We start from the raw sequence: 18,972 nt of genomic DNA, 5'->3' as shown, positions 1-18,972 counted from the left end.
CTACCACTGTTGTGTCGTCCGCAAACTTGATGATTGAGTTGGAGGCGTGCGTGGCCACGCAGTCGTGGGTGAACAGGGAGTACAGGAGAGGGCTCAGAACGCACCCTTGTGGGGCCCCAGTGTTGAGGATCAACGGGGAGGAATGTTGTTGCCTACCCTCACCACCTGGGGGTGGCCCGTCAGGAAGTCCAGTACCCAGTTGCACAGGGCGGGGTCGAGACCCAGGGTCTCGAGCTTGATGACGAGCTTGGAGGGTACTATGGTGTTGAATGCCGAGCTGTAGTCGATGAACAGCATTCTCACATAGGTATTCCTCTTGTCCAGATGGATTAAGGCAGTGTGCAGTGTGGTTGAGATTGCATCGTCTGTGGACCTATTTGGGCGGTAAGCAAATTGGAGTGGGTCTAGGGTGTCAGGTAGGGTGGAGGTGATATGGTCCTTGACTAGTCTCTCAAAGCACTTCATGATGACGGATGTGAGTGCTACGGGGCGGTAGTCGTTTAGCTCAGTTACCTTAGCTTTCTTGGGAACAGGAACAATGGTGGCCCTCTTGAAGCATGTGGGAACAGCAGACTGGTATAGGGATTGATTGAATATGTCCGTAAACACACCGGCCAGCTGGTCTGCGCATGCTCTGAGGGCGTGGCTGGGGATGCCGTCTGGGCCTGCAGCCTTGCGAGGGTTAACACGTTTAAATGTCTTACTCACCTCGGCTGCAGTGAAGGAGAGGCCGCATGTTTTCATTGCAGGCCGTGTCAGTGGCACTGTATTGTCCTCAAAGTGGGCAAAAAAGTTATTTAGTCTGCCTGGGAGCAAGACATCCTGGTCCGTGACTGGGCTGGATTTCTTCCTGTAGTCCGTGATTGACTGTAGACCCTGCCACATGCCTCTTGTGTCTGAGCCATTGAATTGAGATTCTACTTTGTCTCTGTACTGACGCTTAGCTTGTTTAATAGCCTTGCGGAGGGAATAGCTGCACTGTTTGTATTCAGTCATGTTACCAGACACCTTGCCCTGATTAAAAGCAGTGGTTCCTGCTTTCAGTTTCACACAAATGCTGCCATCAATCCACGGTTTCTGGTTAGGGAATGTTTTAATCGGTGCTATGGGAACAACATCTTCAACGCACGTTCTAATGAACTCGCACACCGAATCAGCGTATTCGTCAATGTTGTTATCTGACGCAATACGAAACATCTCCCAGTCCACGTGATGGAAGCAGTCTTGGAGTGTGGAGTCAGCTTGGTCAGACCAGCGTTGAACAGACCTCAGCGTGGGAGCCTCTTGTTTTAGTTTCTGTCTGTAGGCAGGGATTAACAAAATGTAGTCGTGGTCAGCTTTTCCCGAAAGGTCAGCTTTATTTCTATTTCTCCTGCAGTCATGATCATTACCATGCTAAGGCTTCTGTTTTGGAAAGATTTCAATTACCTGGATGATTGGGGTTGTTGAGACCTCGGTCCATGATTGAGCCATCCTCCCGTCTGTCTATTTGGCTCGCTGTCACTTCCTCACTATATTTTACATTGCATACAAAAACATATATTTTTTAAATGTATATATTGTAAGTCCTCAAGGTCTATTGTTTCATATAAGAGGAATGCTTTTTTCCTCATTTTCTTCAACATGTCTTTCATGCATAACTTCTCTAAGTTAGTGCTAGTTCTTACTGAAGATTGTGTTTCTCCTCCTCAGGCCAACAATGGCGTCGCCACAAAGGAGACCCTTAGCAACTTAGTGTTTAGTCTTTTGTATTGTGCCTAGGCAAGTAGACTGAAATGTAAGCCAGATGACTGACTGTTCAAGACTGTCTTGAGTAAAACCTCCAGCATTCAGTTAGCCACACACTCCTGGCACCCTTAGCTACTGACTCATTCTAAGGAAGTGTATATGACTGGCTGTCTGCAGATGATGTCCTCTCATCAGGTGCCCTGTCTTGTTATGGTCATAATCTCTGTGGATCCCCTACCATGACACAAGCCAACCATATTGACTGTTGTGGAGGGATTGGTACCAATGGCAGCTCTTCCACACTATGGCCCCTGGAGGCATTACTGCTAACAACTGCAACCAGGACAAACCCTAACCAGGGAAAAATACCCTGTAGGTACAGTAGCTGTTGTGTGGCTGGGCAGATCATTTATTCATGTGAAGTAATGTACTCACAATTATTTTTTTAGATCCACATTATCAGTTAAATTGAACATAATAAAGTTATGTTTGGAACAGCGTACACACTGGTTTGCCCAGGTGTCTATTAAAAACAACTGGCTGTCATACTTTATTACAGAATAAAGCTGTGGGGAGCCCTTAAATAAACTTCCCCTCCACTTTTTCCACACCACCCCACTGGGGATATCTTCAATGAAAATTAGTTGACAGAATTGTGACATATGTCTGGAAAAAACAGTTTTCCCCTGGTCTTATTCTATTTGAATACATCCTTTTTAATACGTCTAGGGCCCACCTCCTACCACATTACAATTCCTTTATCCTTGGAGGGACTATGGTAATTCTTTCCTTATGCACCACCTGCAGTTTGCCTGCTTTTGGGCATTAAGGATATGCAAAATGATCCCCTCTGGGATTGATCTTTTGAAATTTTTTAAAGCTAATGTTATTTTTCAAGAAAAAAAAAATCTACTCCTCCAACACAGCCCTCGGGAGAAGGCAAAATAAAATATTTTAACTTTGTTTGTTTTGCGTGTGGTTGGGAAGCAGACATTATTATAATTAAATCTCAACTCATTCTATCTACCTCCACATAGACAAGTAAGGGATTGAAAATTAGGGATGTGACAAATGTAAAATGTTTATTTTGTAACTTTAAGAAAATCGTATAAGGACATGTGAATTCACACTTCAGATTTGGTCCTGCGTATGACCACTAGGGGGCAATGCAGTTCAATCTACTGCAGTCATGGCTACCAGACAGCGCTGACCTTACTGCTGTCCCCACCCACTCAGCAATGATGGTAGTTAATGCCGTTTTTAGGTTCTCTGTGTGCCTGTTCTCAGTTGTCAGTACATGGGACTTCATGTCCCACTTATCATCAATGTGATGTCGCGTTGCAGTGATGTATGACTGTGTTCTTTGACATCCAACAATCAGTTGTTAAAGCTACGTATGGTGTTTGAGAGCTTGCGCTTTATACTTTGAGCGATCATTGTACATTTTCTTCATCCAGGCTGTCACGGTTTTTCGACATGGCATCCTGTAGTCTGCTTCTATATATGCCATCAGGGCAGCGAGCCAACATCCTCTACCATTGACAATGGCTGCATATCAAATGCAATCATTTTTGTAGTCAGCTCTGTGATTTTTCTCACCCCGTCCCTTACTGCACTGCTGCCAGCAACGGGTCAGGGGTCTCAGTGCCCCTTTCAGATGGTTAAGCATTGCACCTGTACTGCCACTGTAGCTCAATTCCACCTCGCGAAGTTTGCATTTCACCACCTTCTCTTTTAACCTCAAAGTATTAGCAGACTGGACATTGCTGCTGTCACTTCCCTGTCTCACTCTCCGCCATTTTCCCAACTGTTAATGAAGATGACGTGTGGAGCACTTTACATCCATGGCAAATCATTTAAAAAAAGGATATCTTCTAACGTTATGGAATTGTTGCGTTAGGTATTTGTAGAATTATTTTTATTTTTTATTTTTTCTTGATGATGATCTGGACCTGTTAGTGGTAGTTTTGTTATAACTGTACTGTGATGTACACTACCATTCAAAAGTTTGGGGTCACTTAGAAATGTCCTTGTTTTTGAAAGAAAAGCAAAGAAAATGTGTCCCTTTTTAAAATAATAGCATATTGATCAGAAATACAGTGTAGACAATGTTAATGTAAATGACTATTGTAGCTGGAAACGGCTGATTTTTAATGGAATATCTACATATGCGTACAGACGCCTATTATCAGCAACCATCACTCCTGTGTTCCAATGGCACGTTGTGTTAGCTAATCCAAGTTGATTGTTTTTTAAAAGGCTAATTGATCATTAGAAAACCATTTTGTAATTATGTTAGCACAGCTGAAAACAGAAACAATAAAACTGTGCGCCTTTTAGACTGGTTCAGTATCTGGAGCATCAGCATTTGTGGGTTCGATTGCAGGCTCAAAATGGCCAGAAACAAATAGCTTTCTCATGAAACTTGTCAGTCTATTCTTGTTCTGAGAAATGAAGGCTATTCCATGCGAGAAATTGCCAAGAAACTGAAGATCTCGTACAACGCTGTGTACTACTCCCTTCACAGAACAGCGCAAACTGGCACTAACCAGAATAGAGAGTGGAGTGAGCATCCCCGGTGCACAACTGAGCAAGAGGACATTCGAGGTTCTAGTTTGACAGAGGCCTCACAAGTCCTCAACTGGCAGCTTAATTAAATGGTACCCTCAACACCAGTCTCAACGTCAACAGTGAGGAGGCAACTCCAGGATGCAAAGAAAAAGCCATATCTCAGACTGGCCAATGAGAAGAAAATATTAAGATGGGCTAAAGAACACAGACACTGGACAGAGGAACTCTGTTTCGAAGGCCAGCATCACGGAGTCACCTCTTCACTGTTGACGTTGAGACTGGTGTTTTGTGGATACTATTTAATGAAACAACAACATTTCTAAGTAACCACAAACTTTTGAACGGTATTGTACATTTTGTTAAAAAAAATACATTGGTTAGGGATTTTTTTCTAAACCATCCCCAATTTTGTTTAAACGTTCACACCCCTATTGAAAATAGTCCTGCAAATTCCTCTTCACGACATGACCCATTGTACTGCTGTGCAGGGCTTTTTTAATTTGCTGTCAAAAGGTTACCTGACGATATTACTATATTGTTTTCAGGTGGAAACAAATGGAAAGATCAGGTGTGTTGTGGCAGAGCATTTGACACAGTGTAATAAAGTTTCCACGGCAGATTATTTTTTTCTTTTAGGAAAGTGTTTTGTATCATAACAAGCTACATTAGTCTCAGACCAGGTAGCTGTACGAGGAGTTGTGTGTCACATGGATTTCTTGTAATGTTCCCCTCGGAGGAATGCCTAAAAAGGCATCCGTACTTAAGAGGCTCCTTTATCTCTCCTGACAGCTGCAGCTATAGGGCCTTATTTGAAAAATCACAAGTTTGAGGCACCATGAAATTATCAATGTCAGCTAGCAGGCAGCTCTTATGGCAAAAGAAAAATGATTTTATCTTTTATTTTTTTCTCTCGTTCTCCTTCCCCCTCAACCCCATCCTCTCTCATGACACATAAAATATTGAGAGACCTTTTCCAGAAACAATTGCAGCTGAATAGGTACTTCAGATGGTCCCCTGCTGCTGTAAGGTAGCCTGCGGGTGTAGGAGGAGAGAACAGCCCTATGTTTCACTGATATTTAGCAGTCAAACAGTGCAGCGGCAGGCCAAGTCTCTCATGTATATAAATTGATCACATTGTTGTTATGGATGAAAGGCCTGTTATTCTGATGCAAATCTAATCTCCTGTAAGTGGAGTTCTACAGTGATGCATGAGAGGTGTTTCCATAGTGATCGCCCCTGGCTACTTTATCTGGGTGGGACCCATGGGTAATAAGTCATCCTCACTGTAACACACACTGTCTGCTGCTGACCACTGCACTACGTACTAGACTTGGACGATATACCGTATATACCGGGGTATTTGGAAAAAGCCACAGGATGTTTTTTCAATACCATTGAAACTATTTGTTTGACGTTTTTAAATCAATTTGTATGTTTGTAGATACAAATAGTTACCTGCAGTTAACTTGTGCAAATCATTAGGAAATAAAGAACAATTGCTTTCTTCATTTCACCTGGTAGTCCCCCGTCACGCGGTCTTTGTTTAAAAGCACACAACGAACCCGTTAGCCTTGTGAGTCACTCACTGTTTGTGTAGCATATGCCAGGTGATCTAATTACAGTATGGAACTGTTTGCCAGCTAGATATCTAAGTTAACTGTCCAAAATGTGCTAAATGCTCTGCAGTTGGTTTGCTAATTTAGTAGCCAATTGGGTCTCTAGCAAAGTGGTTAGCTTCTTCCAAAATCAAGCATTTGCTTGGTAACAGCAGCGTATCTTCTCCTGGTTCAAGAGCCTTGCTGGCTAATGTGTTTTGTGCGTGCAGCAAACTGGGAGTAGCATTTTTGAGTTACTTGTGTAGTTTAGGTCAAACTGTACAAAATGTTTGCAATGCGCTCCTTAGCATTTAGTTAGCTTTCTCATGGGATTTTACGTGTACTTGTTAGCATTGCTAACCTTCGGATTTCAGAGTATCATTGGGTTTGAAAACAGCACCCTTTGTTCAGTGCCGTTATTATCGAATACCCCGGTATAGCACACGGTTGGTATGACAATCTGGATAACTCCCAAGCCTACTACATATCCACCCACCACACAGCCAATGGACTGTCCTCTGCCAAAGGCATCTAAAAACACTTTGAACTGTTCCTCACCCCAGGCCGGTTGTGCCATGGTTGGAACCTGGACATTGTTTGCCCAGAGTCTAGAAATGTGTTTGGATCAGTGTTAGCATCTGTCAATGTTTACTCTGTATGACCGGATGTACTGCATGATTGTGTTTGTTTACTTGTTAGTATTTCTTGTTTATTCCTTATTTATTCTATGGATCTCTGAGTTCCGTGTCTGTCTCCTCTCCAAGGTCTGGAATTTGCCTACTCAGCCGCCCCCAGGTCCATGCAGAGTGCCATCATGGGACTGTTCTTCTTCTTCTCTGGGATTGGTTCCTTCGTGGGCTCCGGCCTACTGGCCATCGTCTCCCTCAAGGGGATTGGCTGGATGTCCTCCCACAAGGACTTTGGTAAGAGCGAGAAAACACTCATCCAATACATGTTCTTAAAGTAGGTTCTTCTTTTGAGACAATGTTCATTACTCATATAATAGGAGTTGGACAGGCTCTTCAGGGAGAAAAAATGTGAGTGAGAATGACGGTGCATTGTATTGCCTCAGCCTGCATAATGATCTGTATATGGACTCTAGGGAGGCCTGCCATCACAATCAGCCTTAAACATGGCCTCTGAAAACTACCTTCAACTCCCTGGCCATTGATCTGTATGAACACAGTTTTCCAGGGATGAGGAATAGTATAATGTTCTGGCTCCACTCATGCACACTGTCTAGAGTTTTTATAGATGTTACCGTAAAATTGGTGTGACAAAAACATCAGCAGTGTGTCATAGCTTACTGTTGTTCTCGAAAAGAAGAACACAGTATTGACATTTGGATTCCCTCTGCAGTATTTACTTTCACATCAACAGAAATGTATTTCCTGGGGGGACGCGTCACAAGAATTGTCATGTCGTCCTGATTTAAAATCCACTTAAGAAGTTTGCAAATTGGTTGTACCAAAGAAGGAAAAAATTATCCTGGTGCAATTGTCTTATTTTAAGTGTTTCCTGTAATAAATAGAGATGTCAGACTAACGACAAAAGGTTTGTGTAAATCAGTCGTAGTGCTAGAATAAATAGTGTGGCGGTGGCAGCAGATGGATGTGTTCCCTGGTGAATGGAGCCCCCCGGCCCAGATGCACTTTCCAGGGAGCATGCGGAAAATACGCCGCACTGTAAATTGTTTAACCACAAACACCTAATAGCTCATTAATACAGTGTGCCGACAGGTTGGGAGGTATTTTTGATGACATTAGCACTTGGAGATGCTTGGCACGGCTTCATAAATCCATCCTGCGACTTGCCTAGCCTCGCCCGAGGAGCTGTTTGTTTAGTAAGCATAATTTGATTGTTAAACGAGAGCCTCGTTTGCCTGCAAGCTTTCTTTCTCTCACTCTATCTCGTGCTGCTTTTTGAAAAAGTAATTTTAAAGAAAAACCGCAAAGAGTAGGGGTGGGTGAACAAACAGAATAAAACATCCAGGTGGCCAAAGCTTTGGCCTCAAAGCCTGTCAGTTTGTTGTGCAGTTGCTTGTTGTCTTTCCTTCACATACTTTGCTGGGACATACCTGTCTCTACATTGCTTCTTTACCTGTCCCCCCCCACCCCCCTTGGTTCAGCGCTCTGCAGGAGCGATGGAAGCGGATCCTCCTCATTTCCATGGCTGAGGGCTGTGTGATGTGGAGGCAGAGCGAAGCGTGGAGTAAACAGGAGGTTTGGTGAGCAGAGTGGTGCAGACCTGGGGATAGACACCCAGTATTAATGACAAGCTGGGGGCCTGATTACACAGCCCTCTCCTCTTAAGTAAAGCTGCCCCTGGAGTGCACACCATATAGCTGCCACAGCCAGCCAGCTAGCTAGCTACCTTGGCAGCTGGAGGCTACTACTCACCTCTGTCTCACTACACCACCTTCTCTCTTCACGTCTTGTCCTCACAAACTAGCAGCAGGCATGCGCAGGTGGAGAAGCAATGTAGGATGCAACAATACAGTCCGTCTGTCCAAATGTAAAAGCATATGCCTTTGGTAACTGTAGTACAGTCGCAACCGCAATTATTGGCACCCTTGATAAAGATGAGAAAAGAAAATAGTACAATAAGTAATACCAATACTATTGTATGCTCAAAACAATGATGAACTTTACCCAGTACCTGGACTTTTTTTTTGCCAAAAACCTGGTTGCCTCTACCAGGAAGCTGTAACTTGGCTGTGGATCTTCCAGCAGGACAATGACCCCAAACACATATCAAAATCCATAAAGAAATGGTTAATTGACCAAGAAATCAACATTTCTCCGGACTTGAAACTCATTGAAAACCTGTGGTTTGAATTGAAGAGGGTAGTCCATAAGCGCAAACAAAGGATATCAACGATCTGGGAAGATTCTGTGTCGAGGAATGGTCTAACATCCCTCCCAATGTGTTCTCCAATCTCATAAAATGTTTTAGAAAATGGGTCTGTGACATTTTTCTCGCAAGGGGTGCTGGAGTATTAAACTGGTGCCAATATATATATATTTTTTAATAAGTATTACTTGTTAAACAACATTTTTTTTCTCGGTAATTGTATCAGTATAATATATATTTTGCATATAATAATAGCTCAGTATTTGTATTATCTTACTGTATACAGTATTATTTTTGCTCATCTTTGTCAAGGGTGTCAGTTATTCTGGTCGTGACTGTATTTGTATTATGTTTTTGACTTGGTGACTCTTAACTCTCCTGCTGTGTTCCAGTCAAATTGGAGTTTTCTCTCTGAAAAATGTAGTTCCTTTAATCAGATTGTCATAAGGTTCCATGACTTTGTCCACACAGGGCATTTGAACACACAAAATAGATTTGGATGATTTTCATTACATTTTGGGTGTTTTATTTAACTTTTGTACACCAGTGGTGTTCCCTGTCAAAAATGACCAGTCATTACAAATGAATGGGTGAGACTATAATTTAGTGTAATAAAATTGAGTTCAGGCACATGCCCATTCATCAGATGGGCACACCTCCTCTCCCAGACACCCACATGCATGTGTGTTTGAGCACACACACGCCTCACTCCCCTTCTTGGCTTCCATGGCAATCCCCACGGGAACCTTACCCCAATAGAATCTTTCCCTCACGGGAACCACACCTTTTGGCATTCTCACAAAAAATCGCAACATTGTTTCAATGTTTACAACTTTTCTTGCAGCTCTGGTATATAAAACTTTTTGAGGCCTTGCACATAATTCATTCTGTGGCAGCACAATGACCAAATGATATACTGTATGTGAGGCTCTTGATCATATCTTTGATCATGACACTGGTGAGGAGGAAAGAGTCCTTGTTAAACTTTGACACAAAGTAGTCTGTGATGAATAGCACTATGTTTCATCTGAGTATTTGTTAATGTCTAAATAATCCATACATTATGCTTTTACTCAAAAACAAGCTTTTCCTCAAAAACAAGTTGTATGAGCTCAGGTCAATGAGGCCTACAGGCCATAAATAGCAAATGGAAGTTCAAAACTTTTGATGTCCACAATAACTTAAGTTGATAAAAAGATCTAACACAACATTAGGTGATCATATATGTATTATTATGGATTTATAATCCGCTATAATGGGGCGGTCATTTTGGACCGGGAACACAGAATTATTTAATATGAAACGAACACAACAGGAGGGTTAAAATCCCAATGGGCTTTTTCCACAGTCAGGCTGACATCACATCTGACTGGTCATTCATCACAATCCTTTTATTTGGTCCTAGAAAAGGCAGCCATCTCACCCCCGCTTTGACAGAGACTGCATTGTGCTGAGTTAACCCCACAGTTAGTCAATGAAAGGTCAACCTTTCTTTCCTTCTGCCTCGTGAGTTGCCTTGTATACATAAAGATGTTTTGTTCTGCTGAAACCTGTGCTCCTTTGAATTGTTGCCCAATGTATACATCCACCATTGACTTTAAGGAACACAATGCTTGAGCTCTGATTAGGAAGCTGCAGTCACAGACCAGGAAATGGCCTTTTTATTTTAATTGTACCAGGTTCAAGTCCTGACTGGTCCAGGATCAGATGTTGGGATATCTTAGACATTCACAGTTTGGGTTGAGACCCACATATCCTGCTCAACACTCATTTGATGATACTCAATGAAAAGACAATGTTTTTAATGGAGGGCAACGGTGCCAAAGCAGGACAAATGGTCACATGAGCTCTTCTTGAGATTGGTGCTCAAGTCTTCCTGCTTAATATAATACATGTACTGTATAAGGGAAGGTATTTCTTTAAGTGAAAGAATAATCAATGTGAGATTTTAAATACTGTAAACGGCAGCTTTTCGGCTGACTGATATTTCCAGCCTATCTAGCTAACAGCAGATGCTTGTTCTTTCCTTTTAATTGTGTCAGAGTTCAGGGTTGTGATTTCTCCATTGATAAGTTAATATACAGTTATCAATGTATTTACAATTACCTGCACTCATTATTGATCAACTGCTTCCATTTTGTCTCTAGTCCATCCAGAAGTTTTACAGTACAAGAAAGGAAAGTCAGACAGTATGTTAATGTCCACAGCTGGGGCTGAAGATCATTGGAGGTCTGTGTGTTTCAGAATTGTTGTTGTAAATATTGCAGCAGCTCTCTGCCTAAATGAATGCATCATGGTGGCTAATATTATTCAGTTAGAGGCAAACAGACATAGAAGTTCCCTTCAGTGTCCCACCTCTGGATAGTGCTGCATTCCTCCATATCGATCGCGTTCCCTAAATACCTGTCAAATATGTATGGGGTTCGTTAATGGTTTGTACAACAAGTCCTTGTTTAGTTTTTGCTGCTGTAATTACCAGCCAAGTGGGCCCTGGGGAGGCATGAGTAGGAAGGAGGTAGGCAGAGGCAGACATAATGAAATTAAGAAATGACAAAAATGTCAACCCTGCACAGTTTTTCAAACCTACCCCATAAACTGAGATGTAAAGACTTGTTTTGATTTGATTTCATCAGTCGTCCCCTGATAATTCTCAGGATCCAGTTATATTACTTATTCTCTGGTGATGTTTATTGAATCTATAAAACACTACACAATTAAGGTCAATGAACGGTGGCTCTTTCCCCTCAACATGCATTTATTCAGCATGCAGTTCTGTCAAGCCCTCTCTCCTCTCCCATTCTCCTTAAGGAAAACTCCCCTGTGTTAATTAAGGCTGTGCTTGCAGACTGAGTGTCGGTTAAAGCGAATTATCGATTTGAAACGCAGGCAGCAGACTCTGCCGGCATTAACCCCCCCCACCCCCGTGAACATTATCCTGCCGGTCTTCTCCTTTTCCAATTATCCATAAAGAGCACAGACCGAGGCAGTGAGACACGTCTCTGGGTTTGGATATGATATGGATTCCGATGTGCTAGTGACAGGATATACAGTACTGCACCACTCATAAAGGTGAAAATAATTGTATGATGAACTGCAAAGGACACTATTTAGACGGCCTGCAGAGTGAGTCCTCCGTTACATCTTTATGGTTAAAATATCCCAACTTGCATATCTTCTGCCTCCCCTGGTGAAGTGCTGCTAGCAGCGATCCATTGAGTTGTAGGTGTGATTTATTTTCAGTTTAGGCTTTGATTGAGTATAGTTTATAGGTTTTGTGTTTTGGAAATGAATGAGATCAGTGGTCTTCGCACTGCGTTTAAATCATGTCTCCTTTTTACTGCTCTGGTCAGATGGTAGACTATACAGTCTTCCCTACCAGGGAGGAACAACTTTTTATAGATTGGTTTGCGTATTTGGCCGTATTGTCACCAATAAGTTAATTGTTAGTAAAAATATATGCAATCCAACGGTATATGTTTTGTATTTTGGTCATGCCTCGTGACTCAGATTGTCAAAATGATTTCAGCCAATTCCAAAGCATGTCCAGTCAAAAGTTCAAGCACTTGGTTAATTGGGGTCATGTTGATGACCGCACCAGTATCATGTGTGAGTTTGACCTCTTCCCCCTGTCGTGTACATGGTGGCTGTGTGAGTCCTTGTGTTCCCCCCCAGCTCTGGATGGACCGGTATAATTGGACTGTCTCTGAACCCCAGGGTCCGGAGGGCCGTCAGACCACTCTCCCTGTTCACTCTCTCCCAGCCCGCCCTCACCATGGGAAATGACAAGACTTCTGTGGGATTACCCCCTTCTCCAATTAAAATCAAGCCTGGTCCTCCTCTAGGTCGTTATTCACTGTGACAGTCCAACGTGGAGAACTTAATAGATGCATTCTTTTGACAGCACACGGTCCTGGAGCTTTGGACTTCCTCATTTGAAGATACAGTATGTAAGCTAGCTAGCTGAGCTCTGTCCGTTCTCCCATGTATCCTTCCGGGCTAAGAAACCGTGCCATGCTGTGTGCCTATTGTATAAACTCAAACCCTTTTTTTAATAAACATGAGAGAAACCCTATGCTGGGTACTCTAATTGGGAATTCAAAAGAATAGCTGTGATTTGCGTCAGATGGGCTGCTGGTTAAACATTAAGGCTAGTAAACCACTGCTTAACATGGCCAGGGGTGGAAGGCTTCTCTAACGCCAACACAATTGTCAGACAAAGCACTGTTTTAGCTTGCAAAATCATTGATTTAGTGCAGCTGTCGGCTTTTCCCTTGATGCGAAACAGTAGCGGGGGGGCTAGATTTTGTTTAGAATTGCCCTCCAGTGTTTGTTTGAACAGGGAGAACCACTCCAATCAGCAATGCCAGCGTTCAGAAGTAGACGGCAATAGCTTGGTGCAAGCATAAACCTCGGAAAGAGGCTTGTTCGTAACAATGCACTGCGGAGACTGGTGATGTTAGCTGAGAAAGGAGGGTGACAATTTTATATCTCATGAAGACAGAAGGGTAATCATGGACAGTTTGAATAGATTTTTTTCACAGTACAGTATTATAGATTATAAAGTGGTGATATGACTTAAGGTTACGGAGTTGTTCTAATGCAGGTCTTTGTTAAGGAGATGATGCTTGTACTGTACACGGTCAAATAGCTTTTCTATGACATAGGATGCCTGTATTTCCAATCCATATCAAGCGTGAGACACACACTCATTATTTCAATCCCGCTAAGCCAGAATGAAGGCAAACAATAATTAAGTGCGCATCATTGTGTTTTTACGCCTTGTTATTGAATCCGTTCCCCCAAGGAAACAAACAATCCTTTCATAGTATTGAGACTCCTTGCCTGTCCTCACAGCTGAGGGTCCAGAATGTTCTGTTATTTTCTCATGCTTCAATCCCAGATAATCAATAATGCCATTCATATGATCATTGAAGTGTGGGGTCAAACTGCGTTAAGCATCTCATAGTAATAAGACAAGAAGTGACTTCCAGTTGCACTGACAGAGCTGTCTTTTTTTCTCAAGCATAAGCTTGTCTTCAGACAGATTTCATTTCTCTTAAAAGAACGAGCTAAACATGGAGACAAAGCAACTGTCGTTGCCATGTGACACTGCCATGTTATGCAAATTAACAGTTGTATGTATCCCTTTAATGTGGAATGCTGCTTTGTGATGTTGGTGTCATGCTCTCATCCCCCTCTACCTATTTTTCTCTCTCTGCAGGATGCATCAACCACTGCTGTTTGTCTTCTTCTTTTTTTACCCTTCCTTTCTAATAATTTCTATATGCCTCTTTATTTTGACCTGATCTCTTCCTCCCTACAGCTTCTTGTGGTGTCTCTTTCTGAGGTGTTGCACTTGAATTCTGTCATAACAATGGCAGTGTTCCTACCACCTCCCTCTCTCCATCCCTTTTTCCAGGTAACATCAATGACTCCCAGCTCAACTACTACTTCTTCCTGCTAGCGGGGATCCAGTGTGTCACCCTGCTGGTCTTCCTCATCGTGTCGGTCAAATATGACAAACAGAAGAGTAGTAGAGCAGGAAGCCAAAGGCTGGGCATCACTCCCTCTTGACCCCAGGACTGACCCATGTCCATCTGACTTCACCCTACCTGCCTTAGTGCATAGTGGTTCGTGCCAAAACACCTCTGTGATTTGGTATGGGATAGAGTTTTTATTTTATTTTTCCTCAATGAGTTTGTAAGACTATTACATTTTATGGCAAAAAAAATAAGTTTGGACACACCTACTCATTCAAGGGTTTTTATTTAATTTTTTACTATTTTCAACATTGTAGAATAATAGTGAAGACATCCAAACTATAAGGAAATAACACATGAAATAATTTCATTGAGTAACCAAACAAGTGTTTAAACAAATATTTTAGATTCTTCAAAGTAGCCACCCTTTGCCTTGATGACAGCTTTGCACACACTTGGCATTCTCTCAACCAGCTTCACCTGGAATGCTTTTCCAACAGTCTTGAAGGAGTTCCCACATTTGCTGAGCACCTGTTGGCTGATTTTCCTTCACTCTGTGGTCCAACTCATCCCAAACTATCTCATTTGGGTTGAGGTCGGGTGATTGTGGAGACCAGGTCATCTGATGCAGCACTCAATCACTCCTCTTCTTGGTCAAATAGCATTTACACAGCCTGGAGGTGTGTTGGTTAATTGTCCTGTTGTAGAACAAATGATAGTCTCACTAAGTGCAAACCAGATGGGATGGCATATCGCTGCAGAATGCTGTGGTAGCCATGCTGGTTAGTGAGCCTTGGAATCAAGAATCTCAAATTTGGACGACTCAGGCCAAAGGACTGATTTCCACTGGTATAATGCCCATTGCTCGTGTTTCTTGGCCTAAGCAAGTATCTTATTTTTATTGGTGTCCTTTATTAGTGGTTTCTCTGCATCACTTCGACCATGAAGGCCTGATTCACGCAGTCTCCTCTGAACAGTTGAGATGTCTGTTACTTGAACTGAAGCATTTATTTGGGATGCAATTTCTGAGGCTGTTAATTGGTGAACTTATCCTCAACAGCAGAGGTAATTCTGGGTCTTCCTTTCCTGTGGTGGTTCTCATGAGAGCCAGTTTCATCATGGCGCTTAATGGTTTTTGCGACTGCACTTGAAGAATCTTTCAAAGTTCTTAATGTTCTTGATTGACTGACCTTCATGTCTTAAAGTAATGATGGACTGTCATTTCTCTTTGCTTATTTGAGCTGTTCTTGTCATAAAATGGCAAGATCTTTTACCAAATGTGGCTATCTTCTGTATACCACCCATACTTTGTCACAACACAACTGATTGGCTCAAACAGATTAAGAAGGAAAGAAATTTGACAAATGAACCTAACAAGGCACACCTTTTTTAATTGAAATGCATTCCAGGTGACTACCTCTTGAAGCTGGTTGAGAGAATGCCAGAGTGCGCAAACCGGTCATCAAGGCAATGTTTGGCTACTTTGAAGAATCTGTTTATAAAATGTATTTGGTTTGTTTAACACTTTTTTTGGGGGGGGTTACTGCATGATTCTATGTGTTATTTCTTTATAGTTTGGATGTCTTCACTATAATTGTACAATGTAAAACATGAAGAAAAACCCTTGAATGAGTGGACACACCTAAACTTTTGACTGGTACTGTACATTTACTGTACACTCACACATCCTCACATGAGATCAAGTTCATCTTAATGTTTATTTATTGTACAGTAACCTTTATTTAAGTGATCATTACTGTGTCTGAACCTGTTCTATCTGCAGAGGTCCGGTTGCCCTTGAATACGAATGGTGTAATTTATAGTCATTTAAAACAATTATTTCATGTAAGCTGCTCCAATAACTCACTCCTGTTGTCAGATAAGTATGGCATTATACAACTGAGTGGCCTTTTCACTCTGATCATAGATCAATGAACAATTTAAAACAAACTCCCCCAGACACACCACTTTCAAAAACCTTAGAGGCTTCATCGACTTGTTATTGACTGATCCGGTTTGTACTTGTTTGTTTGCTCTTAAAGCCTTTCTTCTTGTAGAGGAATTGTGCCATGTTCAGACTGTATTGAACATTACTCAAAATTGTGATTAGGGCCTTGGTGTTTGACATTTGCGATATAGCTTCTTTCTTTTTTTTTACCTTGTGGTTATGATTGACATGTAGGGATTAAATAGAACGGGCTATTACTAACCATGGTACTATGTTCAAAATTATGAGACTGAATACAATGTCATGCTGCTCATATATACATACTTTGTTTTTAGATTTAGAGTTGCTTAAATATTGAAGGTATTTATTGAATTACATTTGTCTGCTAAATCCATAAATAAGGCTTAGACTTTTCACTATGCAATGATTTTAAATCACTATTTTAATCTGATTACAGAAAAAAAGCAATTACATATTAAATTGATATAGTGCCAGCTATTTCAACTTGTATACCATTTTGGTGTATTTACCATCATTTACTCCTAGACTAACCACCCCTAGCCTGCAAAAGCACAACATGGTGTTCCTGAAACGGGATGTTCTGGGTCGTTCCACCAATTTGGTGCCTTTTGGTGTCGTTCCCGGAACACATTTATTACATTACCTGGAAACCTAATAAGAACCTTAGGGTAATGTTCTGTGGTGGTCGTTACAGATGTTGTGCCCAAGAGTTTAAGGAATGTTTGGAGGACATTTCATTTCAAATGTTTTCTGAAAAACATTATTTGAATGTTTTTGGGATGTTATCCTAATGTTCGATAAACCGCTTAAACTTAATGGGAATGTTCGCTAATGTCCTGGGAATGTTCCAGGTTTTTTCAGTGTTTTGTTAAACAGCAAGATCCACAATGTATTTTTGTTTGGGGGGGGGGTCTGCATTTTTTGCTATATCTAGACAGTGCAAGAAGTGAAAGCTGAAAGTAAGGTATTTTATAAACCAAAATCTACTCCGGGCTCAAGGGAGGTGGAATAATTAATTATTAAAGACTACCAATACAATTGTTCAGAAGAGTTGGCATACTACTTTTGAGATCTTATGACATGGCTGTTTACAGATTTATCAGGTATGTGGCTTGAGTTTACCTTTAGCTATCACGTTGGAACCACTTACTAACTCAATGACAGTGGCTGAAAACAACCATTTTGGTCATTATTATAGTGTTTGTTGGTTGAATGGTGTTTTTTTGTGGTTTGTTTGCCAATAAAATCTATTACAATCCTTTAAATTGGTAATTTTCTACATTTAAAAATCTAAATTAAACACTTTGTATCCTTTAGGACTTGACATGCAAGGATTGACATCCATTCTTACACTTGCACGACTTTTAAACCTGGGCAAAAGCCAAACTTTAAGCATTTTAGTCATATTGATGCTATAAGTTGCCGTAGTTATAAAACATATGTTTGCTTATATCTGCCATAATTCAGGTTATGTTCTGTAGCTATTACGACAAGCCACTTCTAGTCCAGTGTGGCCCTATTATTCCTCGTAGAAAAGGGAGACCCCTTGGCAGCTTGTCATATAATTGTTTACATAACACAGTGGTATGAGACCTTATTGTGACTCATGAGTCAAGTTTAGGATTTCCAGTGAAAAGGAGGCATATTTCTTCATAGCTTCGTCAGACTGGGATTGAAATCGCCACATCACAAATCATGCGGTAATGCTGAGGCCTTACAGCTGAGGCAACAGCGCCGGGCCGTTTCCTATATAGTACAGTTGATAGAGGCTGGTGGTTGGATTCAAACCACACAAGTGTGACGGAACAGGCGGCTCGGAGTTTGAACTTAACACAATGCCTCCAGGTTATACTGTACAGTAGCTGTGTGGACGCTTGTTTCTCATATTTAGATGAATTTTTGGCAGATATGAGTGGTTATTGAGGAAGTCTTGAAGGGTAATAACATTGAAAAATACAGAATAATTGAATATTGCTTTTACAGTTCAGAGTTTAGGCCACAAACCAGGCTTTGCAAAGCAGTGGAGCTGGAGAAATGTTTGCTATTTATGACAATTGTTTCTTATGTGTATTTCTATTAATTATCTAGACTAATAGATGTACAGCAGGGTGTGAAGTAAGTAATTTGGATAGTAGTTTAAAAGCAGGTCATTGAACAAGATTAATCAAGCTAAACATCAGTATTGACTATCATAAACTTATCAAACAGCCTCACTAACGATAATTGAGTCAGTTATAATACAGGCTTATTTAAATAATTACATCTAATTTCCTCACAATATTCATTAAAACTATATATTTGATGAAACATTGAATTTGGCCTTACTACTATTAGCCAATAGAAACACACTGAATAACAGATCCATACATGGAAAAACAGATTAGTAAAAAACAATCTAATGGAAGTTTGTTTTAAAGTGTCTGTCCTATCTGAGAGATATAAGAAAGATCAGGAAACTATGTACATTTTTTGACACATATTTCACCCCTTTTTTTTAAGCACTTAACTACTTCCATATATACTTCAATAAAAACATTTAACCATTACCGGGCTATCTTCAGACGAATGCGTGACCCTTATGGGGGTCCTAGAGCAAAACGGAGAACACCAACAGAGACTTTCCATAGAGATGAGGCCAAACCGTTCAGTGCTACATTCGTGAGAAGACCCATTTTTCTGGATGTCTCATGGTCTGACAAACCGATTGTAGCTTGGCTACTTCCACCACAGATGTGGAAGGCTGCCATTGGCGGATGCGGTTGATTGAGACCCAGCC

The 18,972-nt window shown here is 41.3% G+C and overlaps 1 protein-coding gene across 2 annotated transcripts in view; it reads left to right on the top strand.

Moving 5' to 3' along the window:
* The window catches only part of LOC112262986 (solute carrier family 15 member 4), a 39,346-nt gene extending 24,777 nt beyond the window's left edge, over positions 1 to 14,569 (top strand). For both annotated transcript variants that reach the window (XM_024438908.2, XM_024438907.2), the window contains exons 8-9: positions 6,659 to 6,817; positions 14,167 to 14,569. In XM_024438908.2, coding sequence (XP_024294676.1) covers positions 6,659 to 6,817; positions 14,167 to 14,321 — 314 coding nt within the window. In that variant the 3' untranslated portion in view covers positions 14,322 to 14,569. The remainder of the gene's footprint in view (positions 1 to 6,658; positions 6,818 to 14,166) is intronic.
* The last annotated feature ends 4,403 nt before the right edge of the window (positions 14,570 to 18,972 follow it).

The sequence above is a fragment of the Oncorhynchus tshawytscha genome, linkage group LG12 (assembly GCF_018296145.1).
Source record: "Oncorhynchus tshawytscha isolate Ot180627B linkage group LG12, Otsh_v2.0, whole genome shotgun sequence".
NCBI classification, from domain to species: domain Eukaryota; kingdom Metazoa; phylum Chordata; class Actinopteri; order Salmoniformes; family Salmonidae; genus Oncorhynchus; species Oncorhynchus tshawytscha.
This window is presented reverse-complemented; position numbering and strand designations above follow the sequence as displayed.